We start from the raw sequence: 26,943 nt of genomic DNA on the forward strand, positions 1-26,943 counted from the left end.
TGGGGAAATGGGCGGGGCCAGGGCCCGTGGAGGGTCCTCTTTTTTTATTTAATAGATATGGTAACCCTACCTAAAAGAGACTAAAGTATTCCAGCCCCATGGAAACTAGACTACTACATGCCCCAGGCAGAGAACAGGCAGGACTGAGGTGTGCCAGTGCCCGAGGCATCCCGCAATGACAGACGAATGACTGAGGGCTGGCCTACACAAGGAAACTAGGCTGGTATAACAACATCGCTCAGGAGTGTGAAAAATCCACACTGCCAAGCAACACAGTTAAGCCGACCTAACCCCCAGTGTAGACCGCGCTAGGAGAATTCTCCTGTCGACCTAGCTACCTTCTCCCAGGAGGTAGATTATTTACGCTGGCCCGAGAACCCCTCCCATTGGCATAGGTAGCATCTTCATCCATAGGCTACAGCAGCTGTGCTGCTGTAGCATTTTAAGTGTAGACAAGCCCTAAGTGCATGATACCAGAGCAACCCACACACTACAGAGGAAAGCGACCCTCCCCCCCCAAGGTCACTGCCAATCTGACCTGGGGGAAAATCCCTTTCCCCACCCCACACGTAGCTACCAGTTAGACCCTGAGCACGTGAGCAAGAATCAGCTAGCCAAGCACCCAAGAGAAAGGACGCTTGGTGCCACCTCAGAGCCCCGGCCCTCCCTGCCCTGTGTCCCATCTCTAGCTGTGGCACATCCCTGAGGCTTCAGATGGAGATGTAAAAAAAACCAGCTAGGGTGTCCCTTAGCTGAGTGTGTGTCAAAATAACCTCCTACCGCCAACTGTGTCTGATTGAGTAGGTAATTCCCTGGCAGCTGGACACACAATGGGTAAAGCTGCTGGAAATACTTAGGCAGACATAAGAGGATTCAGTGACACTGCTGATTAGTGTCCAGGGCCTCATTATGAAGGGAGGAATTGAAGGTCCCGTGATGTTTAAATGGACTTGGAATTATCTCCCCTCAGTGTCCGCTTCTGCCTGCGCGGGCTGGTGCGTTCTGCAAGGTAGGAACTACCCAGGGTCTCTCCTGGGCCTTGTTTTTAGTTCAGTGCTTCTAGTGGGTCCTTGGCTCTGCGTACTTAGGAGGAGCTTTATGTCGCAGGATTACCAGGCCCAGTGTGGGCTTGCGGTTGAGGTGGACAGGGAGGTGGGGTGAGGGTACTGGGAGGAAGGGGGCGGCTTTGTTTACAGGTGTATTCGTGAGGCTGTTGTTTGAACATGTTGTGGTTGGTAATTGCATTAGCTGGGGGGGGGGGCTAATTTCATTAGCTTGATGTCAACAGTTATCTCTCTCAATGAGGCAGTGGTGAGGTAAAGGGCAAGCCTGGGTTGAGGAGTCGAGGAGCGGGTAGCATGCTGGCTTCCTTTCCTCCCCCATCTTCCTGGGGGCAGTAATTACAGCTTTGGCTTTTATAATTTCCCCTCCCCACTCCCAAGGGTGCAGCAGGGTGAGCTCTGAATGGGAAAGCAACAGAACAAAGAGAGAAGGTTGAGTGAGGGGAAGGATGGTCCAGTGGTTAGCTCACTGCCTGGGACTTGGGTGACGGGTTCATTTCCTTTGTGACCTTGGGCATGTCACTTACTTGCTGTGTGCCTCAGTTCCCCATTTGTACATTGGGGATCAGAGCACTGCCCTCCCTCACAGGGGTGTTGCGAGGATAAACCCGTTAAAGATTGTGAGGGGCTATGACGAGGGTTGGGGGTGCTATAACTGTCTAAGATAGAGCCCACTTATAAAAATAAGCAATATGTTCCACGCCACATTTCCTCCCAAAGGCTCTTGTAATTGGCCAGCTGCCTGGAAGGGTATTTGCATTTATGAGGAATCTGGTAGAGCCACTGATGGGATGTGATATTTCTCACCAAAGGCACTAGAAAAGCTCCATGAACTCACACAGGACCACTCTCTTTAAGAAGAGATGGGATGGGGAGGTCAGATCTTTTTTTTTTTTGAATTCTTCAGAAACTCCTCAATTAGATTCTGGTTTTGGGAAACCAAACCCAGGTTGGATGGCATACGGATGACACTTTATCCGAATCCCTAGCTTTCAAGGCGGTGGGATAGGATGTTTGTCTCTGTTTTTAAAGGTCTTGTTCCAAGGTCTTTAAAGGTCTTGTTTGAATAACTTCGTGGAACTCATTGGGTCTAATGTTCTGCTCAATTACACTGACTTACAACTGGTAGAGTTGAGTGGAGAATCAGACACGCTATATCTGCCTCAAAATTATGAGGCCTTGAGCATCCCCTGGATCGGAGCTAGACATGGGCCCGAGCTGCAAACTTCAGAGCCAGATTTCTTACAGATCCTCAGCTGATGCTAATCAGCATTGCTGCTCTGAAGTCAGTGAACTCTTGTGGCTGCAAGACTGGAACAGCAAGCTTCACTGGCTGCAGGTTGGGATCAGTGTTTTGGTTTTGCTTTTCCTGGATGTTGATGATGGAGCCTGAATCTTCATCTTTACTAAAAAAACAAACAAACGAACAAAAGTGACACTATTCTGCAGCAATAGCTCTTTGTGCTGTTTCTTCGAGAAGTGTCACTACGGCATTTGGGGCTATCTCTGCAGAATACTGGAGTATTTGTTATTTAATGCAGAGAGACCAGGTGGGGGAGGTAAGATCTTTTATTGGACCAACTTCTATTGGGGAGAGAGGCAAGCTTCCCAGCTTATACAAAGCTCTTCCTTGGGCCTGGGAAATGTACTCAGTGTCACAGCTAAATAGCAGGTGGAACAGATTGTTTAGCATAATTAGTTAACTCATATCTCAATGGACCATCCAAGGTGAAATGGCCCGTTAACACCCCTTTGTCATAGGGGGCAAGGAAAAGCAGGGGAAGGCAGCTGTGGGGGGCGGGGGGGGCAGTGTTAGCGGGGTATTTAATGCAGGTCAGGCCAACTTAGATTAGATCACCCATGCTGCTGTTCTCAAAACCTCCACTGACTGATGTAGGCCAGTCTGTTCAAACTTGCTCAAGCACCTAAATAAGTGGCCCGATTATTTCGTGGTGCTGATAATCTGCAGCTTCCATTGAACTAACTGGTACCTAAATATGAACTGACAGGCGGCTTTGAGCACTAAAGACTGAAAATATTGGCCTTAGTATATAATAATATCTTGAGATGCATTTCTCCTGGCTTTCGTGTGTGTGTGTGTGTGGGAGAGAGAATGTGTGTAACTAAGCAGACAGATGCTAACCTAGATCCACTAAAAATCAATAAAGTAATCCACTTACTACTTTGGTCCTTCCGCCTTTTTAAGGAGCTCAGAGTTGTTTTGTTTTCTGCTCTCTCTCCTTCTTTCCAGACTCTGAGCAAAAGAAAGGCTTGGCTAGATCAGCCTCTTTGCTCAAGGCTGGTCAATAATGTAATTCCCCACTAAAGCTTCATTAACTTAAAGTTAATGTTGCCCAGATCTCATGCAAGCACTAAAAATCAATTTGACTACTAAAAATTGGCACAGTTCTCGTGCAACCTCTCCAAAGCAAGGTAACCCCGTTCAAGTCCTGTTAAAATCCAACCTCGACTTGTACTCTTCACCACCTAGACTTTGCAGTAGCCAAGTGCCCTCACATGCTTCCCAGTTTCACAGCAGACTTGTTTCCAGTTCTAACACAGAGCCACTCACATAGCACACACCCAGTTCTCCGAGTCACAGGCAGATGTACAAAATTAACTTGGACCTTAGCAAGGTTAAATTCTCTCACCCACAGAAGCATTTGTGGTGTTATTTGTACAGGAGAAATATGAGGCTAGAAGCCTTCCGGTGGTGCAGCAGGAAGTGCATCGGCACTGTAGCTAACTGCCCCCGTGCCCATTAGATGGGTTCTGTGCAGAAATCAGTAGGTGGAATTGTATGGTCCCTAAATCAGTGGCAGTCTGATGTATTTCCTATAGCATGTCAGACGCAGGCTGCGTTCTGACAAACCATAGCAGCTTTGGCAGAGGGAGCGCCTGCCTCTAGAGCAGACCTGAAAGTAGAGCTGGTTGGAAAATAGGTTGGTTAGTAGTTTTCCCACGGAAAATGTTGATTTTTTTGTTGAACCTCCCTCCCCCCCACACTAATTTTTGTTTCTGTTTTCAGCAAGTGAACACCCACATTTTTTGCTTTTTGGCTGAGAATTGGATGTTCAGGTTTGATGAAAAATGGAAATTTTTCAGAGAGCAGGTGCTTTTCAGCCCCCCCAAAATAGTTTCAGTTGAAAAACCCAAATTTCTGTGCAAATAAAGTTTAGCTGGAAGATTTTTCAACCAGCCCCACCTTCAACCTCCATTTCTTTGGCAACTTGGCCAGCAACTCTCTCTGTCTCCTTCTACCCATTTCCCCCAGCCTAGCCCCTCCTAGTAAGAAAGGGCCATTGAAATAGGGGGGAGAGGGAAAGAGTTGGAGGCCAAGTTGCCAAAGAAGTAGAGCTTGCTGGTCTGCTACGAAGGCTTCCTCTGTACAAGCCTGGACTGGCACTTACCAGACAGAGAACAGGGTCAATGCTCAGCATGGAAAGCGGCGGTAAATGCTGAAGAACAACCCTGGGGGTGCCTAAGGTTCTGCACTAGGACCAGTGGTGTTTAAGATACTTGTCAATGATGTGGACAAAAGGATGAGCAATAAGGTAGCGAAACTTGCTGATGACTATGGAGATGATTTTGTCACGGTAAAACTAGGCAAAATTCACAGAACAGTCATGGTAAAAATGTACAAAAATCAGGATATGGTCACAGCAGCAAACAAATGTGTAACAATTTAACAATAAAGTATTCCAGTGTAACGCGGCGCCGTTGACACTGACCCATGGGCTGGGTGGCCCATTGAGGTGAGTCAAGGGGTGGAGGTGGTGCTTCCTCCCTAAGCCCTGCTGCCCAGGGCTGAAGCCTGAACTCGCGGACCTGTGACCTCCATGACAGAATCGTATCCTCACTGATGACCCAACATCAGTTAGGTTAGTCAAAACTGGAGAAGATGCAGGGACTCCAAAGCACCGAACCATGCTAGGAAATAGTGCATCATGATAGCAGATAAAATTCAGTAGAGACAAGGCAAAGCAGTACATACCAAAATGGAATAATGACATATCCATGTTCCTGGGTGCCTTACAAGCTATAGGCGTTCAGGAGAAAGACCTTTCTTGTGAGCAGCTTGGTGCTGGTTAAAAACATCACAATGTTAGTTTCTGTATAGAATGGGATAGAATATAATGCTGTCGTATACACAGATGTACTCTCTTCTGAAATATTGAACCTTTACTTGTCTGCATTTCACACAAGTGGCACTTTATAGCCCCGATACAGCAAAACACTTAAGCAGGCCTATACTTGTGTTTCCCCCCCCCTACTGAAAGCTAACCGTATTATATTGTCATTTATGTTGCTACATACATACAATAAAATAAACAGGCTGTAGAAGGAGGCCATGGGACTGCTGATGTATTGTTGAAAATCTTGATTTTTAAAAAATGTTCTGTCTGTCTCTGTGTGTGTTTTTCTCAGATTTAATGTTGGAATTACATGTTTTTGCATTCAATAGAACCTGTGCAGAATACAATTTTCTATTCCATAGCATAGACTCCACTCAGCTAGAATAGATCTAGTAGGATTAGTATTTTGCACGGATTCTATCTTCAGCTACACCTTTTGCTCCAAATGCTCATCTCAGTAGCCCTTTGTTGTTCTGCAACACAGTGGCACACTTGCAAACACAGACACACCTGCACTTCCAGACACACACAGTTACGTACAGGCATTGGCTGATACCTGCTGAAACGCACACACCGCCACATACCCAAAGAGACACACCAATAGATGCTGCCGCGCACAGAGTACACAGGGCCAGGATGCCAGTGTTTTCTTTTTAAAAAGGGTTTCTCTAAACTCTCTGGTTAAGGCTAAAGGAGACACTGGGGTCTGGGGCTGTCTGCGGGCTGTGGAAGAACTAGAACTGCGAAGAGTAACCTTTCCCTCTCCTGCCTGCAGAACGCCTCAGGGCTGACAGCACCAGGTCTGCCCGAGTCTAGTTTGCATATTATTAACTTCTCCCTCACTATTGCTTGCATGTCAAGTGTTCCTTCCTCCGCAGTCTCCCCGCGCAGCATCCGCAGGGTCAAGCAGTGTAGCTACTAGCTCTCCTGGCTGAGCCCTGGTGAGGTGAACCCATAGCACTGGACTGTGAGCTGCACCCAGGGCACTCAAGGCTTCCCTTCCTTCCCATTGTTCTCTTCCTCTTTCTGTCCGTCTGGCATCATAACAACCCCTTCTCCAGTCAGGCAGGGCTGTGCCCATCACCGCTGATTACAGAGCTGGCCAAAGGGTGTCACATTAGGTGGGGTTCATTTCTTCCTGACTACCAGAGGGCCTCGGGCCCTGGTGCACCTCAGTCCCTCCTGTTCTCTGGCCGTGACTCACCATAGTTTAGTCTCCTGAGGATTCTAATCCTTTGATCTTCTTCCGGTGGTTGGCTGGGTGGCCTATGAAACACAGGAGGTCAGACCAGACGAGCTGGGGGTGCCTCCTGGCTTGGAACTCTATGTGACCAAAGATGTGTTTCCCTGATGGGGGCAGTGCTGTTTGCTGACCCGCCTGGCTTGCCTGTACTATGCTTGTTTTTAGAAGTAGGTACGTGGGTCCAGATTCATCATGCCCCTATCAACACTTGCGCTCATCCTACATTCTGTTCTACTAAGGTACCGCACACAAGTCAGCTTGTCTCAGTACCTCAGCCCACCTATAAATCCCCCAATAGCTAACGTCCTGTTACCTCTCTTCCCTTGTCAGGATTTGAACAAGGGCCACCAGTGATCAGAAGCCAGTGCATTAGTCCACTGCACCCCCTTGCCTCCCTCCCTCTGCCAGGGCTACCCTCATAGGGATCTCATCCTTCATCCAAGAATTAGATCTGTTCTGCCCATCTCTAGAATCCAAGGAGCGAGAGAAGCCAGGGACTCCTGGAGTGCCGTGCCATTGAAGTCAACGAGCTGAGGAGCTGGCTCCTTGTGTTCCTTTCTATTGTACACGGTTCATTTACTCTCTGGGGAGGGGAAAGGTAGACTGATGAACTTAATCTGTCTGTAACCGTGTTGCAGCCCTACGGCTGCTGGCAAGTAGCCAGCATGGTCCATGATGTCCGAAAGGTCATGCAGCTTTGATTTAATCCATTTGCTCATTGATTTATCCCACCAGGCTCTGTTCTTGGCCCCCTCTTCTTTCTTTCTTTCCATTCCTTGGGTGATCTCATCTGCTTGCAGCTTCAGCTACCATCCTTGTACTGAAACCCTGCAAATCTACTTCTCCACCCTCCGTGCAATCCTGCTGCCCAGCCTGTCTTTGACATTTGTCAGATCACTTGCTAGCAACATGGCCTGAACTGAATTATCCCAAGCCCTCTTCTCTCCCGCACAGTTCCTGCCGCTACAAACAACTCTGCCATCACTCAGACCTATAGCCTGAGAGCCATCTTTGATGCCTTGCTTGACCCATGCATCCAAGCTACCTTTAGAGCTTACTGCTGCTTCTTCCATAATAGTCCCAGCATCTGAGCTTTTCCTCCTAGCCATACAGTTAAAACACGTGCCCAACCTCTTCCTCAACCTCCTCATCATATCCAGCCCTTCTCCCCTCTGGCCTGCCCCGCACCCACCCCACCACTAGTTCATTTGCACCACCATCTAAGATCCCCTTCCTATCCCATCACTCTGGCCAGTTCACACGCCACCCCTACCCTGTCTTAGAATCTCTCCACTGGCACTTTCTTGTATCATTGCCTCAAATTCCAACTTCTTGCCTTTGCCTTCACAGCCCTCCACAGCTCTATCCCTCCTTGCTTATGTCTCCTAACACATCACCCTGGCCTGCTCCACTCTGCCAGCCATGACGGCTCGCTCATCTGCTGCTTCTACTACCTCCTGCTCCTTCAGACCCCGTCTTCAGCACCCTCCGCTGGGATGCCTACTAGAATTTGGAAATGGCTGTGCTAAGGGGCAGTTGGGCATAGCAGATATAGACTTAACACATGCTGTATAATATGTATAAATAGGGCCCTACCAAATTCACGGCCATGAAAAATGCATCACGGACTGTGAAATCTGGTCTTTTGTGTGCTTTCACCCTATACTATACAGATTTCATGGGAGAGACCAGCATTTCTCAAATTGGGGGTCCTGACCCAAAAGGGAGTTGCAAGGTATTTTAGGGGGGTCATGGTATTGCCACCCTTACTTCTGCACTGCCTTCAGAGATGGGTGGCCAGAGAGCGGTGGCTGGTGGCTGGAGAGCGGTGGCTCACCAGCAGCAGCACAGAAGTAAGGGTGGCAATACCATACCAGGCCATCCTTACTTCTGCGCTGCTGCTGCTGGTGGCTCTGCCTTCAGAGCTGGGCTCCTGGCCAACAGCCACCCCTCTCCAGCTGCCCAGCTCTGAAGGCAGCACTGCCGCCAGCAGCAGTGCAGAAGTAAGGGTAGCAGTACCGCAATCCCCTCCCCCCACACATAATAATCTTGTGACCCCCTCACAACTCCTTTTTGGGTCAGGATCCCTACTATTACAGCACTGTGAAATTTCAGATTTAAATTGCTGAAATCATAAAATTTATGATTTTTAAAATCCCATGACTGTGAAATTGACCCAAATGGACCGTGAATTTGGTAGGGCCCTACATATAAATATTGCATCACTCACTCTTTCTGTGTTGCTTGGCTTCTTAGATTGTAAGCACGTTGAGGCAGGGTTTGTGAATGGGCAGAGCTTTGCACAGTGTCGGAGCCACTGATTGCAAATAAACAAGGCCAGGGTTTTCAAAGGTGTGTAAAGGAGTTACCCACACAAATTCCATTGAATTTCAGTAGGAGTTGGATTCCTAACATCGTTAGGCCCCTATGAAAACCCCATCCAAAATAAATAAATAATTGCTTTGTAAAACCTGTTTGAAAAACCTTACAGTGCTACATAAATCCAAATTCTAGCATTCTAGTGTCTAGCACCTTGAGTCCATTATGATGGGCACCCAATGGATGGATGGACTGTAGGAACTTTAGTTTCCGATACCGTGAGTGTGACCTTTTCCCTGTCACAATTATAATCCTATATGTATCAAACTGTTTGAAATTTTGGGGGAGGAAATGCATTATTCCCCATCCCCTAACCTGTGTGTACTTGTCTGTCCATCTGTCTGCGGAGTGCAATCTCGTTAAAGCAGGGATTGTTCCTTCCCAAGTGTTTTGAAAGCATCTTCCACAAAGCAGGTGCTACTGTAAATAAATAATAATAATAGTAGTTACAATAACCTTCATCACATTTTCATTGGTGCAAAAAACCACAACCCCCCAAACAATTTCATTCCCCTTCCCCTTGAATTTCTGACCTATACCGGTGCTGTCATACATCGATTGTTCTCTTAGCTGGTAGATTATGCCACCAGGATAGTGCAGTGTGAATTTGCAGGGAGCTGTAACAGCTGAGTGCGGAAGCCCAGCCCTGAGCTGAATCGGAAAGCAGCAGAACAACAGTATGCCAAATTACAGACGGCAGCTGCTACCGTCTTGAAGATACTATGAAGTCTCTCGTCTCGAGGATCTCTTCTAGTCTCGAGGAGGCAGCTGCCCTGGCATTGTCAGAGATTCCATGGTATCACAGAGCACTGCCCCAAGCTTGGCAGACCGTGCTGAATATTAAGGATCTTTGAAGTCGGAGGAGAGGCAGTTGTATTAAAAAAAAGAAAGGGATGAACTGAAGATTAAACATGTATGGGAATTATCCTCACTTCATTAAGTTTCCTGCTGGCTTTGGCAGTAAGTATTACACTTGCACTTGCAATCTTAGCCTTCTGGGTTAGATAGACAGACCGTTTAAATTGCCAGAGTACGTGAATGGGAAGTATTAAAGCATTTACCTAGCTTCTAGATAGCCGTAACTTTACAATGGTCTCTACATGCTTGAGAGTGAAACTGTCTTATTATTATGAACCCCATCAACTGCACCACAACTGAACTAGTCTGCCTAGAAATTATGCATGCTTCATCCAAGCCAGAGAGGAATTTTTCTCTAAAGTTTGGCATAGGTTGGACAAGACATTTGAAAGATGCATGTACTTATTTGTGTGTTCTGTGAATGGTGGATATTAATCAAAACAATAGGATAATATCACATAATTATCTTTCTAATTGGACTTCTTTACCTGTTTGTGTTTTTGGAGGAAACAAATGATTTTAATACAGCAGTTTTTCTTCAAAAAACCCTGTAGAGAACATTCTCTTTTCTGTCCAGCGCAACTGCCCCCACCCCCTGGACACTGATAAATAATAGTCTGACACATTGACAAATGTAGCAAAATGGGACTTCAAGCGAAGTGAGGCAGGTGTCTGCAATGGACTTTGGTTATAATTTGTGATGCACCATGATATGCCTCATGCCAATGGGAAACTCTGAGCTGCAGGAATCAGAACTCTTGCAGGGACTATAGACTTTGAATTTCTTGAGGTTGATCATTTTTGTTATTCTGTGTGTGTGAGCGAAGGAGATGAAGGACAGCTTTCAGCTGTAGCCGCTCAGTTTGGGTGCCAAACGTAAGACACAATGGGCCCAATTCATTTTTGCCCTGCAGTTGGTGCAGGCACTTATACTAGTGCAGAGTGGGTATAAAATGCTGCCAGATCAGTATATTTGTGTGTTACACCTGCTTCGCATTAGAGTAAATGACCATACGCAGAGCAGAGTAATAGTGGATCAGATCCATTGTGACTCAAATTGGGCACTCAAGTGTATGCATGAATGAATGTTTTTGGGGGGTATTTTTGTGACACCCACAAAAATCAATGCAGCAGGCATCTCAAATTGGGCATGTGCCCAAAAATATTGGGCACTTTTTGAAGATATTGCCATTAATGGGTTGAATGTACTGATATGTTGTACCATGGATTCTCAGCCTGGCATCTGAGTTTCATAGAGACATTGGGAAGAGGTATCTGAGTTAAATGGGAGAGGGTCTTGGCTAGATGGGAGGTGGTTAGGGGGCCGGGGACCACTGTGTTCCATTATACAAAGCTCTGGAGAGGTTTTCATTTGGCTCTTCCAATATTTATATTTAGCATTTCTCACACTTAAACTTTCCTAGTGACTGCTTAAAAAAAATCAGCAATTAAGTGACAAAGTGAAAGTGTAGATTATGTTGTGAACATTTAACATAAGTATGCAAATTATTGCTAATGCAGGGTAATTCTCCAAACATGTACCTTAAGTCTGTAAATGATTCCAAACCATACTTTGAGGGCACCTATGAGGTGTCTATATAGCAATGCATAGCATTGATTTCTCAGCTAGCAGAGTTATATGAGCTAGTGTCAAGGCTCGCAAGTTGAAGTAGCAAACCTTTTTTTGTCTTCTCGGGCCAGCTTACAGCTCCACTGAAGTCAATAGCTCCATATCACTTTACACTAGCTGATGATGATGTCTCCTTGTTTTCACACACCCTTAACTTGCCCAAAACATTCCCCTTTCAGTCTGAATTTTTCTATGATTTGGTTTTGGCAGAAAGGGGAAATTTGTTTGGAAAATCAGAATAAAATCCATTTCTGAGTTGTGGGACGGGGAACCCATACTTTTCCCATTATTAAAAAAAAAAATTACACCCTTGTTTTTGAACAGTGACACAGCCAAATAAATGAATAAAACAAATGCTGAAGTTTAAAACTGGGTAGGGCCCTACTCCTGAAGTGAGTTCCACCAGGGCATCGCTTTCTGCTGCCAAGGAGTTTGGGGCGACAGTTGTTAGTGAGTTTTAAAGGTGAATGAAATTGTTTGAGGAAGAAGAGAGATATTTTTGTTCCACCCACGAAGATCAATGCAGCTTTTATTATAATGGTGTTTTGCACCCTACCAACAGCTCAATACTTTAGGGAATTTAATTGTGATAGGGAAAAGGTAGCACTAGCATTGTCTGAAACCAGTTTATTTCATCTGTTTGTCCACTTTGAGAGGCACCTGTCGATTGAGGCACGATAAACTGTGATGCCAACTCAGCAGTGGTTGAAGGATAGAATAGAAATTGGCCTTTATAACACCTTAATTTAACTCAATGGGTTTGACAGCGCTCAATATCATTATTAATAATTATTAATTTCTTTGTATTCTAGCAGCTCTCACAATGTGTTAGGCACTCTACACTGACATAGAGAGAGACCCGCACAAAGATAAATGCTTTTGGGAGTTGGGGATTGAATGGAAAGCTTTATAAGTGACTGCAAATTCACTTCAGAGAATACTCAATGAGCCGTGCGTGTTGTTTGACAGCATATTCTCCCTGCCTGTGAGCGGATGGTTGGGTAGGAGCCTGGATGGCTGCTGGGACAATTTGTGAATGAGAGACTGTGTCTGACTTGTATTGCCAATCCTGAGCACTCAAAAACTCTTAGTCAGCTCCGCAGAATCATGATTGTCTTTAAAATGATGATTTTAAAGAAACAATACGTTGGGAATTCTTTTTATTTACCTTCTTCTTTATTTTTTTGGAACCTGTGGGGTCCATTTGAGCCATATTTTTAAGCTCTTCTCTGCCACTCTGAAGATTAGAAACTTTTATTATGAAAGCTGAGATTTTTATGTATTCATGTGACTTCAGGAGTTGGGGCTTTAAGAAACACACCAAATATTGCAAAGCATGATCAAATCACGAGAGCTGGCAGTATTGCTTATTTAAACACACATAGCAAAGTTCTCCAGAACCCTGTCTCAGCTTCAGGACCAAGAGGAAGCAATGGCTTTGTGTGTGCAGGGGAATCGTAAAAGCTGCAATTTTAGGATCTGTCAGTAATGTTTGTTGTATTCTACATATTTTGCACACCCTTATGGGAAAGCCCTATGGAATTTAATAGGGAGGAAATCAATAGGGATGTATAGAAATTAAATAGGGCTTTAGGATTTATTAGAAAACAATATTCTCTCTCTTCAATTGTATCACCCAATAGCATTTAGTAGACAATTATATTGCTGCTGTAGGAATCTGTAAGGAAGGACTCCCTGATCTGGTCATCAGCAGAGATCAAACTTTGGCCCTCTAGTTCTTCAGTAAAGACTACTATCAGTTGAGCTAAGGGACCAAGTTGATTAGCTGGCCAAGCAGCGAACTGCTGTGGATCAGCCGCACAGGGATACAAACACACATGGTCAATGTGTTATGTATGGGTTGCTTTAGTAAGTTGTTATTGTTTATTAAATTCTATAGGACTTGCACATAATGGTTAACTCTAAACTTTCCTTTAAATTAAGGGGGGCCAGTGTCACATGGGAGCTTAATCAATCATGGTCCTTCTTCCCTAACTAATTTGCATGCTTCATTTCCATTAGTCGTAATGAGTTGGCGTGATGGGGGTCTGTAGATGTGTCAGGGGTTCTCATTGGCAGATTGCTCAATCCCCATTGTCACAGCTTTTTAAAGGTTCCGTGGCCATACTCTGGCTCTTGGGCTCCATCAGAGGGGAGCCCTGCTCTGAATGAGCTGTTGGGCTGAGAGGTGTGGGACCCCTGCTGGGCTCTGCTTCCTCTGAAGCATGTGGCCGTCAAATGGGGGATAGGGATGATGCCCCACACTTCCCCGCTTATCTACCCTGCGCCTTCACAGCCCTGATCCTCTGCTCTGCCCTGCTCCTCACATCCCTAGTCATCCCCCCTCCCTGCAGTATCCCCACATGTCTGCTTCCCCGCTCCTCTTGGCTCCCCACAGTGCTGCTTTCTGGTACTGGGGGAGCAAGGAGAGTGTTGTGGGGATGGGGGGAGAATAAAGCAGCTATGTTGGATGCAGTGGGGAGATGGAATGGGGACGCAGGGATGTATGTGGGCCTAGCGGATAGGGGGGCTCTGATAGGGGCACTGGCGTTATGTGAAGTGGGGGCCTAGGGAGTCCAGTGCCTGAGTGCCGATGTCTTTGCATTCTGAGGGCTCCTCCAGGAACGTTGTCCCCATCCCTGCATACTGTATAGCCCCGTTCTCCCCGCAACACACAACCCTCTTCCCCTCTAGACCTCATGCACATTTTTGGTCTCCACCCACTGCCCTTGGCACTGCTACTAGCCCCTTCCTCCCACGCATATCCCCTACCTGCACCGACACCATGAGAGAAAATATGAAAAAAAAACCACCACCCTAATTTATTTTTAAAAATTGGTTTAATCTGCGATCACAAGCACTAAAATGTCTTCCTCATGATTGCACGGTATCACTACAAGGCAAAGGTCTGGTGGTTTGGGGGCCCTAATTGGCCATTTCCAGACCTTAACATGGTTGGATTTCTTGTGGCTCTGAATTTCCTGGGTTACCAATGCTTGTTTTGGGGATAATTCCCACCTCCCTGTAATGTTTTTTTTAACCCTCAGGTTACTGATATGTACTTTCACCCTTAATATCACCTGTATTCCATTCACACTAGCAAGGCACACATTTTTAACAATGAGTGTCATTAACCAGTGGAACAGCTGACCCAGCGATGTGATGCATTCTTCATCGCTTGGACTCTTTAACTCAAGATTGGAGGTCTTTCTAAAAGAGAGGGTCCAGCTCAACCTGGGGTTGATGCAGGAATCACTGGGCGAAATTGTACAGCCTGTGTTATGCAGGAGGTCAGACTATATTATCACCATATTGCCCCTGCTGGCCTGAAATCTCTTTGTTTTAATGTCATTTTTTGCCTACATACATAAGCAAATCAATCACTGTCTTTGAAGGCGAAACGCACTGCAAGTGTGAAATATTATGAATGATTTATCATTAGGTATTTTATTGTGAGCATTTTATGTTTAATAATAAAATAGCCACTTACAAACCACTTGTAATCCAGAGTTAGTTAGCACACCTTTCCCTCCAGGCAGCATACGCAATTGTTTGGCCGCCATAAGCAGAGTTTTTTCTGGCTGTGAGTTAATTCATTTATTGTGCAATTCCACTTATTGGGTGTGAAAGGCTAATTGCAAAGTGGCTAAGCAGAAAAAGAAGGTAATCCTGATATATTTAGGGCATGTGTAACTAGGATATCATGGAAATTATGTACTGCTCTTGTCCTCTCCTGAACTTTTGTTTCACTCTTTGCTAAGCCCAGGCAGTTTTGTCCTTTCTGAAAAAAATCCACAGCAACACTATCAAATCGGGACTATTGTTATTAAACCACGAACTTTAGATCTTATTCGTAGCTGCCCGTCACCCTGAGAGTCAATACCATAAAACTGCTTAGCGTACAAATATTTACATTAATACCAAAGACTGAAGGACAATAGTGAGCATGTCCCATGAGGAGCCAGATTTTCAAAACTAATCTGCCAGAAATTGGGACTGTGAAGAGGTGGCTGGATATGTGGCTGGACACCTCCATTAATGGCTGATTTCCAGAGGCAGATTGGGCAAGTACATCCAGAGGTAGCTAGTTCAAAAGCTGGCAGGTGGTAGCAATGCAGAGAGAGCTGCAGTGGTCAGAATTGCTGCATGTGCTGCTGTTGGATAGAACCCCACAGAGTCTGTCTAATCTACCTCCAGTCTGCCTAGAGAGTGGCAGGAAAAAGCCAGAAACAGTGTACAGCTTTTACCAATCCCATTTGCACAAATTGTGCATGCAATCTGCATACATTATGGAGTAGATGCCTTACTGTACAGCCTGCCTCAAATCCATGAGTTCCTGTCTGCCAAAATCTGCCAATACCCATCTCATCTCTCAGTCCCTCAACTCCTCTTCCCTGTCTAGACCCCTCACTCTGGGTCAGCCTCTTTGCAGCTTCTGCTACATCAGCAGCCCTGCCAGAGGCTAAGCACTCTCTCCCCTGGGGCCTTTGAGTTGTTTCTCATTGGAGTAGGGAGAAGGCGCTGAGGGTCGGCAAGGTGCTGGTTGACTGGCAGGCGAGAGTGGAAATGGGGTCTCAAAAGCTGGCCGTTTCCATGCTAGCCATTGGCTAAAACCCAGCAACACCGCCTGGCAGACAGGGGAGTCAGGAAACCAGAGGTGTCTGTCTACCCAGTCACTACCAGCTGTAGATGAGATGTAGTTGGCCCCCCTGAACCTCCAAGTGATGTTGCCCGCAGGAGCAGTGTGTGATGAATTGAGGGCCCCTATCAGCTGGTTTCAGAGTCTCCTGACCAAGGCTGAGGAGCAAAAGTGGTAACCCCTTTGCTCCCTGCCTGTCCCCTTCCCACCAGGCTATCAACGTCTTCATCAGATCTGCAGGATGCCTCCTCAGCTCTTTCTTGCCTGCCTCTGTCTCTCTGAAGCTTAGCTGCCTGCCTGTGAGATGAGGATGGTGACACTTGCCTACCAGGGGGTTGGGAGGCTGAATGTGTCAATGTTGGTAATGTACGTTGAGATTCCCTGGTAAACTTGCTTTATTCCATGCAGACCCTCGGGCCTTCACCCAGGCCTTCCTTTCTTTGCCGGTTTCTTGCTGCGGTCTTAGAGCTTGTCTGTACTTGTGGTGGCATGGAGGGTTCATGTAGCTACATGACACAGTGAAAGTCAGATTGCATCCAAACTCACTATGGTGTGTAGTTACATGCGGCAGTAAGAGGTTCCGGTAGCCAGGAGGCAGCGGGACGCTATACTGCTAAAAATAGCACAGAGGTGGACGCTGCTTGGGCATGTAGAGAGCTGTGTGGAGTATGTACCCAGGGGGTTCAGGCCTGTAGGGCCTTCTGCTCTACTCTACTTGCCTAAGCTGTGCCTCACCGTCTATACTGTTCTTTATACCCCTGCTATATGGGCATGCCATGTCTGTACCCTACACACCACCATAAGCGTAGACCTACTCGTAGCTTCTTCCCTAGTCATGTTGATAGGTTTCCTTTCTGCTTCTGTTGTATGTTTCCAAGTTGTCCTGGGTCTACCCTGTCACCTCTTGCTCTGGAGAACCCAGTCCAATGCCTGTCTTGTTACGTTGTTTGGTTCTTTCCTCCAGGGGTGTCCTAGCCACCACCTTTGTCTTTCCATAATTTCCTGGCTTATCAATTGTTTTTGTCCTCTTCCAAAGCCCTTAATCTGTGATCTTTTTTATGGCCAGCTGATGTGGAGGATTTGTCTAAGGCAGCTGTTTGTGAAAACTTGCAGTTCAGGTAGTAAAGGTACTGGGGGAGGTGAGAAATCCTTCCTGACCATTGCAGGAGCCAAGACGTGACATCTGATTGCCCTAATTTCTCAAAACCAAAGATACTGTGGGCCCATTCTTCTCTAAGTGGGAATAACCAACACAGAGGAGAGGAGATGTTCCAATTCGTGACATGTCCTTGAACTCTGTTTGGGGAGGGACAGATTTCCCTGCCTCAGGGAAGAAGTGAGGGTTGACTTGGTGGATGCCCTGGGGTTTCACTATGGAATCACTGAAGCCCACTAAAACCCAGAAGAAACCTGTCCATTGTTGAGCTTGGTAACAAAACAGTTTTTTTCTACTTCAGCGATCCGGTACAGCCTCAGAGGCTCTTATCACATCGATCCCTGCAATATTGTAGGAATTTGCCTTATTTGCAAACAAAGCCTCAAAGAATCATCAGCCACGTGGGTCGCTCCATTAGCTGTCCTGCTGCAAGTGTCCTCCTAGACACAAGGTGTCATCTCATGTGATAAGGATGTTCCATGGACTCATCCATTCTCACTGTATAGGCTGGGAGGATCGGAAAAGTTTTTTAAATGTACACGTTTTTATTTGTTAAAAGGATACATGTGATAAAGAATATGGCTCCAAGGGGTGCTGCAGTGGCTGTCTCATTTGCCGCTGATGCTCGTTGGCATACTCGCTCGGAGATGAGAACTATTTGGCTTTGCCACAAAGTCCCCTTTATAAGTACTCATCTAGCTTGGCCTGCAGCCATGCCGCCTCAGGCTGAAATCTTGTCAGCTCTCCCAAGTTAAATAGGGTTAGGCCAGGTCAATCTTTGACTAGGAAAACTCCCAGGAAAACCCAGGCGCTGCAAGCAGCGGTGCTGCAAACGATTCAGTAGGGGGCATTGTGGTGCTGGAGGTGCACATGCCAATAAAAGTCTCTAAAAAAATCAATGCTTTAACATGGGATTTCCATAGCGTATACCTCCAGTGGCCATAGATATACGTTCAAATGCTACAGCCACAGGAGAGATTCTCTTGTACCTTGTGTGCTAGAGGGTTGTGGTGTTTGGAACAGAAGGACAAGAATTCTCTGGTCTCTGCAGCTCAAAGTGGTGGTGGCCACACATTTGTAACGGAACAGTGGATGCCTCTTGTAACTAGCAGGCCAGGACATAACAAGAAGCAGTGGCTGGACAGATTCAGATTGGAAATAAGGTGCAACGGAGTAATTAACCATTCAAATGATTTACCAAGGGATGTGGTAGACTCGTGAGCATGTGTGAAAGCCTTTAAATCAAGACTGGAGTTCTTTCTAGAAAAGATGCTCCTGCCCAACCAGAAGCGACCGGCCTGATGCAGGAATTGCTAAGTGAGGTTCTCTGGCCTGTTTTCTGGAGGAGGTCTCACTCGATGATCAGAGCGGTCCCCTCTGGCCTTAAAATCTCTGAGTTCCACTCTTTTGTGTGAGAAATTGCTGCCCCCACACAGTGCAATGGTAGCCAAGGCATAGCACACGTCCTCTGAAAACTGCCAAGGGCAGTGCTCAAAATGTCAGTTCAGGTTCACGCCCCACAGGATGTCACCTTGAGCCACACAGTTACTGGCACAACAGACTGCCTGCAAAGCCTCTGGCTTCAAGAGAGCCCAGTCCTGCTGCTCATAAGCATTTCAGTCGTCTAGGTGCATCGGTTCAGCTCATGCCGACTTGGAGTTACAATCTTTACCCTTTGACTTTTCCAGTATTGCTTCCCCAAAAGGGCAGTGGGTGCCATGCACTGGCTGAGATCAGTCCCCAATTGGGATCAAATTTGGGAAAAATTTGAGCCACAGTTTGTGCCCCTGGTGCATGCAATAAATAAATAAATAGAAGAACCAGGTGATTTTGTAAACAGCTGATTTGGGGAGAGGGCTGTTTCTTGGAAACCCCCAGCTTAAATTATCCCAAACTTGGTCTGCTATTCCTACTCTGCACCAAGATGAGACACAGCAAATTTCAAGACAATCCCAGTAAGAATGTGGACTTCAGAGTGCTTAGAACGGGCGACCTTTACAAAAAGCGATGCTCAACCTGAACTCCAACAGAGCTGGCACTGTGCTATAATTCACAGGCGGGCTCAGCCTCCTACATTTTTCTGGGACGAAGCCCAAATGTGTTACTGCTGCCTGCAGGATTCCTGAATTTTATTCTCCACCCACTTCAGCCAATGAATAAAAGGCAGCTACTGTATAGCGTCAGGGAGAGGAGACCTTTGGGACTGTGAAAACCAGGGAAGGAAGAGAGAGGCCAGGAAATCCTTGATTTGCTGATCGTTCTGATTGGCTGCATGGCTGCTCTTGTGGTATAGCCTGAGTCACAGCTGGAGATGCCATGTCCGCACTGCTAGCACAAATCCAGCTACCCGTGATGGGAGACACATGCCCAGCTGCAGTGTAGACATCCTCAGAGTGCCGGAGAGACGTGGCTGAGCAGGGCAGCTCCTGTGATGCTGCAGAGTGGATCTGAACTTTAGAGTGGAATGGGCTGGAGGGGACCAGGTCTTTTCAATGGGACAGTGCAGATCTGAGCCTGGAGAAAGGAACACTATGGGAAATGAGAGGAACTCTGGCCTGAGCAGAGGAAGATGGCAAAAGACGGAGGCAACTCAGCAAATAGGGTTAGCATGGTTTGAGCTGGGAAACCCAGCAGAGAAGGAGTTGGGAACACATAAGAGCTGCTGTGAGCTCCTCTATATTCTTATCACAACAGTGCACCATATTTTACTTCTAATGGTGCCAAAGGAGAATGCAGATATCTCCACAACTCAAACAGGCACGACCACCTGGGGAAACTGTCTTCCTTTCCTCAAGCTTATTTTATTTTTTCTTCTAACCATTGCACGATCTACTCAGATTTCCAGGGTGTGTGAAAGAAGGTGCTGTATAACATCACTTTCCTCCTGCGATGGTCATCTGTCATGGGAAGTATGCATTATTTATTGAATAGTAGAGCTGATGCATAGAGATTGATGCTGCCCTTAGTCCTGTAGGATTGTGTAAAAAACAATAACCTTTCTATAGGATTGTTTTAAAACCATCCTGTAGAATTTAATAGAGAATTTTCTCTCTTCTATAGAATTTTGTTGGATGGCTATAAAAACGTATAGAAAATGTCTTGTTTTCTGTTAATTTCTATGGATGAAATCCTGGCCATTTTGAGGCCAATGGCAAAACTCCTCTTGGATTGCAGTTAGCTTTTAGAGTCCTTTCAATAGAACTGTATTACATTTTGATAGCACCCTATTGGTTTTATCCTGGTTATTTTTTCTACAAGACTTTCCCATAAGGGTGGATGCCTGTCAAGCAGTATCAGAGGGGTAGCAGTGTTAGTCTGAATCTGTAAAAAGCAACAGAGGGTCCTGTGGCACCTTTAAGACTAACAGAAGTATTGGAGCATAAGCTTTCGTGGGTGAATGCCCACTTCATCAGACGCGTCTGCTCCAATACTTCTGTTAGTCTTAAAGGTGCCACAGGACCCTCTGTTGCTTTTGTTAAGCAGTAGACTCAGTGGAAGGTTCCCACACTTCCTGCGTCTGAGAAGCTCTCTTCTTGTTTTGACCTTCCCACTGTATTCTTCTGTGCACACCTCCAAGGATATTCTTAGTACTTTCTGGTCCTTTGAGAATCAAGACCTGCTGTAAATATTTTCTAGTTATGTGTCAGATAAGGCACAGTTGTCTTGGGAAGCAAAGTCTTGGATCTCTTTCTCCATAGAAATTAACCATTTCCAAGATATATAGTCTCTTAGAAGCAAGCTACAAATGATTTTTTAAAAAGAGCTTGTGCCCTTTTTGCTTCATTATGATACATAAAGAAAGCCCGAAAAGATCCTTAGAAATATCAGGACTGGCAAATCTGGTCATCCCTAGACCTACTGGTGGACTTCTAGAGAGTCTCAGAGATGTTCCTTATGGGCTTTTACAACTTAATTGAAGGGACAGTCGAATCTTTAACACAGCCATCCTTTCTCCCAAGAGTATATTAGGTATTGGACATTAAATGGTTAAATAGACATTAGCAAAAGCAAACTTGACAACAACAGCCTGACTAAAAAAGCCTTGTTTCTCTGGTCAAGTGCTCAGCTTTCAGTGACTTGTCACTTGTAGTGCTGTAATTTCCATAGTTTCCCATTTACTATAGACTCTTCTGGGATAGAGAAGACATACCATCCCCCACTCACACACTGGCATGCACTTATATCAAGACCCTCACACTTACATGTACTTTTGAATCCCTGAGCACACATATGCATATGCTCATGTATTTGACTGAATCTGTCTCCTTTAGCAGCTTCACTCCTTTGAAGGTGCCTGGGAAGCAATCCCCATTTATGTTTCTGGTCCCTAGACAACAACAAGGATTAGAATTTACAAACTCAGCGGCTGGGAGAGAGGCATCTGATATTTTTACACATGTCAAGAAGCAGGCAGGTGTGCAAACCTGGCCAGTTTAATTGGTTCTAACTCGGGTCCCTGCATTATATGCTTGTTTTGGTGCACGGTGCGTTTGATATTTGTGTGAGTGAGCGTGCACATGTGACTGCCCTCTGATGGGTGGAATGTGGCTTGTGAATAAGGGCTCCTCTTTTAGCTCACTGAATTTGGACACCTTTGCTTTGTCCATATGGAGGATTAGTCACCTGTGTAGCACACCTATGTTGCGGCAAACTCCCAGCGTAGAGTGCATTGGTGTAAATCGTGACTTGCACTGGTGCAGCCTAAATCGGGTTCAAACGGTTTACATGGGTGCACCAGCACCACACCAATAGCTAAACCCGCCCCCTCCCCTCCGACAAAACCTGAGAATCAAAGCTTTTTGTTCTTTTCCTGTGTCTCAGTAGCTGGCTGGTAAAGGTGGTACCATAGGTCATGCTGGCCTTAAGCTGTAATGTTATTAAAATGTTTAAAATCAAGTATTTATTGGCTTTCCTGTCAGGTATTTTTCTGCCAGTAGGGCAGATTTTAGCCATCGCTAATCTCCTCCCCTAGCCCCTATCTTTTTGCTGTAGCAATGTATTTAATCTACACATGAATTTCAAAACCAACTGTTGCTGTCTGAGGCAGACAAATGTGCTGTAATTTCCCAGACAGGCAAAGTACTCACTCAACACCTCCCTTTAACTTCAGCATTTAAACATTTGATCAATGACTGAAAATAAATAAACAAACAGACCCAGTCCTGGATCTGGAACTTATTGGAGCTGCATTTACAAAGGGCTGGATACTTTTATGCTCGCGCTAACCACATTTGTAGTTATCCATGCTCAGACAGGGTCACCAGACTGCGTGCTGCAGAGTGTCAGCTAATCTCTGCAGGAGATGGGAAGAAATGTTGTGCACTATTGCACCGTTGGCTCTCCTTCATCAGGTATCGGCCACTGCCAGAGGCAGGATACCAGAATATCTGTGGTCTCTTCCAGCATGGCAATACCTGGCTGAGTTCCTGCAGAGTATTCAGACGCTAAAGAGTTAACATCATCGTATTGCTCTTGTAACTTGTGTCCAGCCATTCCTGAGCTAATAAATGCTACAGAAGGATAAGGGCTCAGTTCATCTTTTTCTGATGCTAGTGTGAATCAGGAGGCACCCCACTGAAGTCAGCGGAGTTACACCAGCGTGAAACCAACGTGCGTCAGGGAAAATCAGGCCTTATGTTTGGTGAGTGGCTGCAAATCTAATCTGGAGTCCAGTAAATATGAAAATTAAGCCAGGCTTTCCTGTAGGAGGGTGAGAGCTGGGGCAGGTAGATCTGAGCTCTTTCCCCTCCCTGAAACTGCAATGGGGCTGGGATTCTTGTTTTGCTCAGCCAATGGCCTGCCCTTCCCCTTCACACTGATACATTGCAGTCGGGCAGAATTTCCAGGATTCGCTTGTCATGTTTCATTACCTGACGGACAGACTCTGGGACCACGTTAGCCTATTTTAAATGTCATGTGTACCAAAGTCGTCGGGAAAGGCTGAGATTTCAATCCCTCCAGGCTGCTGCTGGTGCAGAGGATTTTTTCCCCTGGATTTAGTGTCTATTCACCTCCACAATAACATCATAGTCTCTACAGCAAGTCATCTTCTTGCTGGGCCACTTGACTCTCCCCATCCCCTCTAGGCTGAAATTTTCTCTTTGCTAACTGAAGGATAAGAATAATCCTGCTGTCCCTCTGTGGAGCTGTTACAAGTGTCAGGGCCTTGTTGATCAGTTTCCTGTTGGAAAAATCAGGGATGTGGAGCCTGAGTACTTTGCTAGTGTAATTTGTTTTATTTACGCTACATACACCTGTCTTGGAAGAGGGGTGGTCGCAAACTGCACACAGACCATCCCCTCATTCAGGATTCTCACCCAAACCCCATTGCTCAGGTCCCAGCAAAGAAATCTGCACCAAAAATTGACTCTAGCGAGAGAGGTTAAGGCTAATGACAAACACTCTTGCTGTTTGCAACAGCTCCCCCAAACCAACCACATCAGCAAACCAACTACAGTGTTTTGTCAAAGAAGGTACACTGCTTGCCTGCTAACAAAAAGAACGTGTAAAACTATGTGTTACAGCACCATCTAGTGATTGCCACCATAACAATGCTATACACGCTATACTTGCATAACAAGATGGTTGGGCTGTGATGCTGGAGACTTAGGTTCAATTCCTGGTTCTGCCATCCACTTGTTGTGTGATCTTGGGTATGTCATTTAGTCTCGCTGTGCCTTAGCTCCTTGTTTGTAAAATGGTGGCAATAATGCTTCCTGTGTCTGTTTAGACTGTCAGCTCTTCAGAGCAGGGACTATCTCCTACCATGTGTCTGTACAGCACCTAGCACAGTGGGGCCCTGATCTTGATTGGGGCCTCTAGACCTTACTGTGATACAAATTACGACATTTTCACTTGAGAATCTTAAAGCACCTTACAGATGCTAAAGCCAAACACCTCAGGAGTATTGTCTCCATTTTATGGATGAGGAAGCTGAGGCACAGGGAGGTGAAGTGACTTGCTCTGGGTCACACAGTGAATCAGCGGTATTGCTGGGACTAGATCTTAGGCGTGCCCCTGACTCCTAAGTGTGAGACTACTCTCTTAATTTGTGACTGGGCAAAACTCCCATTGATTTCAGTGGGGTAAGGATCTCATCCCTATGCTTCAGTGTGGTGCCACTGAAGAGGCTAATAGATAGCAGCAGCTTTTGGTTGCTGCTAACCCCATGCTGATGAGAACCAGTGGGTCACAGGGTTTTGGGTGCCAATGGTAGTTCCTTGAGCCATCCGTTCTTCAGGTTCCTATAAGTCATTGTGCATTAACAGTAACTCAAACAATGCAGCTGGAGTCCAAACAAACCTTTCTTTTTGCCGTGTGCTCCACAGAAGCCTGTCCGAGCAGCCACAAAGTTCCGTGAAGGGTAGTTCCTTGCTCAGTGTCTAGAGCTCTCTCACGTGTGGTTGACCCCCATCATTTTCCTTTTGACCAACCAGCAGTGATAGTCTCCAGCCATGTAGACAACCGGGAGCTCTTGCTTAGTCTGATTTCTTCACTGACAATGCCTTGCCTGACACAGCCAAACTGTTTGCAGTGTTGTTGTAGGCGTGTCGGTCCCAGGATATGAGAGAGACAAGGCGGGGGAGGTAATATCTTTCATTGGAACAACTTCTGTTGCTGAGAGAGTCAAGCTTTCCAGCTTACACAGAGCTCTTCTTCAGCTAAATACACTTGGCCTTGAACGACTGTTTCATAGTGTCAAACCCTGACACAAACCATCTGCCATATCCGTTCTTGCTCTGTGTTTAACCACAGTGTCATACTTCTGCAAGCGCAATACCATTCTTTGGCGAGCTGGTGGTTTTCTGTACTTTTTTTTGTCCATGATTGCTTTGAAAGGCTTGTGCTAAAACTCCACTGTGAATTTTCTCCCCGACAGCGCTATCTCTCCCTGCCCAGCAGACCGCTGTTTCACGCTGCTCTTTTCAATCTGTGCAGAGTTGTATTTCCATGGATGGGAGAGACTTGGACATAAACAGAAAGCCAGTGGTGTTTTGCAGTACAGTAGTAGCAGCCACCAGTTCTCTCTGAGATGTGTCCACCTGAACGATTGCCTCTTTATTTAGATCATATTACGCCAGTGTTTGCCTGCATTGGCAATCAGTTTTTTCATTTGGGTCAAAGTAATGTCTTGCTGGGTGTCTGATTGAAACACTGACACTTTCAGAAGGAGATTTTAGTGGTGACAAAACTCCTCCAAGGTGCGATGTGAATGTGGAGAGGTAAAATCAACATCCTTGACATCTTATCTAGCTCTACACGATTCCCTGGTGGCCTCCTCTTAGTGATTGCTGCTATCTCTGCAGGGTTGGGCTTGATAGCCACTGCTGAGTCACGTGACCAACATATTTATCCTCAGTTGCTCTGCTGATGCTTTGGCTGGATCTCACTTGATCCCCTTTTCTCTTGTTCTCTGAAGCCAGTCACCTATATGGGTGCTCACTCATACACACATGCACACATGCACGGAGACATTTAATGGCATGCAGTATTGCCAGCCCAAAAGTCATGAGTCAGTCCCCCAAACTCATGAGATTTTTAAAACTTTTTTTTTTATTTGCCGTCTGGATTTTGAATCTTTAGGGTTCATGTTTTCAAGCTTTTCTCTATAGTCAGGAGAGCTAGAAAGTTACTTTTTTAAGCAATGCAAGTCGAGATTCTCACATATTAACATGACTCCATGAGCTGGAATTTAAAAAACAACCCACAAATGTTGTAATAATTTTTTTGGTCTTTCATAAAAACTGAGATTCCCCCATACCCACAGAACTCTGAGAGACTTCAAAAAAAAAGTGACATCCTTGATAAATTTGCAAGAGGTGGCAACACTGTCTGCAAAATATCTCATGACCACAGATGCACAGTGGGGTCTGTGCTGCTGTTATGCGCTTCTGCTGATAAGCGTTACAAAAAGTGCATGCTTGAAAAGGTGCACAAAGTACCGGGGGCAGTTCTTCCCTTTTGTCACTCCGCAGCATTTCCTCTGCCACAGCTCTCAACACCAATGTATGTCATCACCAATGGCTGTAGCCCACAGAGCTCAGTGTGTCTTTAGTCCATTTTCTTTTTGAAACACTTCTTAGGATGAATGAATACTGAGGCATGAGCAGGTGCATCCATACCGCCCTTGTGGGTAGAGATGATCTAAATGGTTTCTGTTTTTAATTTTGTAATTTTTTTTTAATTGTTTCCATTTCACTGGGTTCAAAAACTAAAAATAAAAAATGCTATAAAAACAGTTACCGAAATGCTTATAAATGCTTCTTTTTTATTTTCTGAAAACCAGTTTTTTTGATAAATGCAAAATTTCAATAACATTTTGGATAAAAATTATTGCAGAAAATTTTAGGGGAGACCAAAAAATGTAGATGACGTTAACAATTTTTTCACCATTTTTTATTCTTTGGGTGGAAAAAACAGCCTTTTTCTATAAAAATTCAGCCCATTTACTTTGAACAAGTACAGCCAGCTCTACATGTGGAGTATTAACTGTGGTTAGCAGTGAGCTTTCTTTGTCCAGTTTTGTCTGCCATCTGGCACGCAGGATGCATCAGCCAATTTTGTTACCTTATCAAATGTAATCCCGTTGCTTGACAGCTCTGTTCCGGTCTTGTGGATTTAGGCACTGTCATAGTTCTAATGTGCATGGTTTCTGCATGACCACCAGGAAGTTTATCCCCTTGGTAGGGTCATCTAACTTGACAATTACCCCTAAACTTTCTATCTTCAATTTCTTCAGCCAATAGAGTGAGGTCCACTTTAATCTCGTTTTCCCCAGGAATCCTCCCTGATCCATGAAATACGTATTTGTATTCTGTCTTCTGTCTTAGCAGGCGTTAGC

The 26,943-nt window shown here is 45.6% G+C and overlaps 1 protein-coding gene across 2 annotated transcripts in view; it reads left to right on the forward strand.

Annotated features, from left to right (window-relative positions):
* Positions 1–26,943, forward strand: part of LOC112107375 (retinoic acid receptor RXR-gamma) — a 109,857-nt gene that overhangs the window by 44,135 nt on the left and 38,779 nt on the right. Inside the window, exon 1 of one of the 2 annotated variants that reach the window (XM_024201042.3) lies at positions 9,621–9,779. The exons of the other annotated variant lie outside the window; for it this stretch is intronic. Coding sequence (XP_024056810.1) covers positions 9,731–9,779 — 49 coding nt within the window. The 5' untranslated portion in view covers positions 9,621–9,730. Of the gene's footprint in view, positions 1–9,620; positions 9,780–26,943 lie in introns of those variants that run through there. 2 annotated transcript variants of the gene reach the window in all.

Source organism: Terrapene carolina, unplaced genomic scaffold (assembly GCF_002925995.2).
Source record: "Terrapene carolina triunguis isolate 2854851 unplaced genomic scaffold, T_m_triunguis-2.0 Scaffold212, whole genome shotgun sequence".
Lineage (NCBI taxonomy): Eukaryota > Metazoa > Chordata > Testudines > Emydidae > Terrapene > Terrapene triunguis.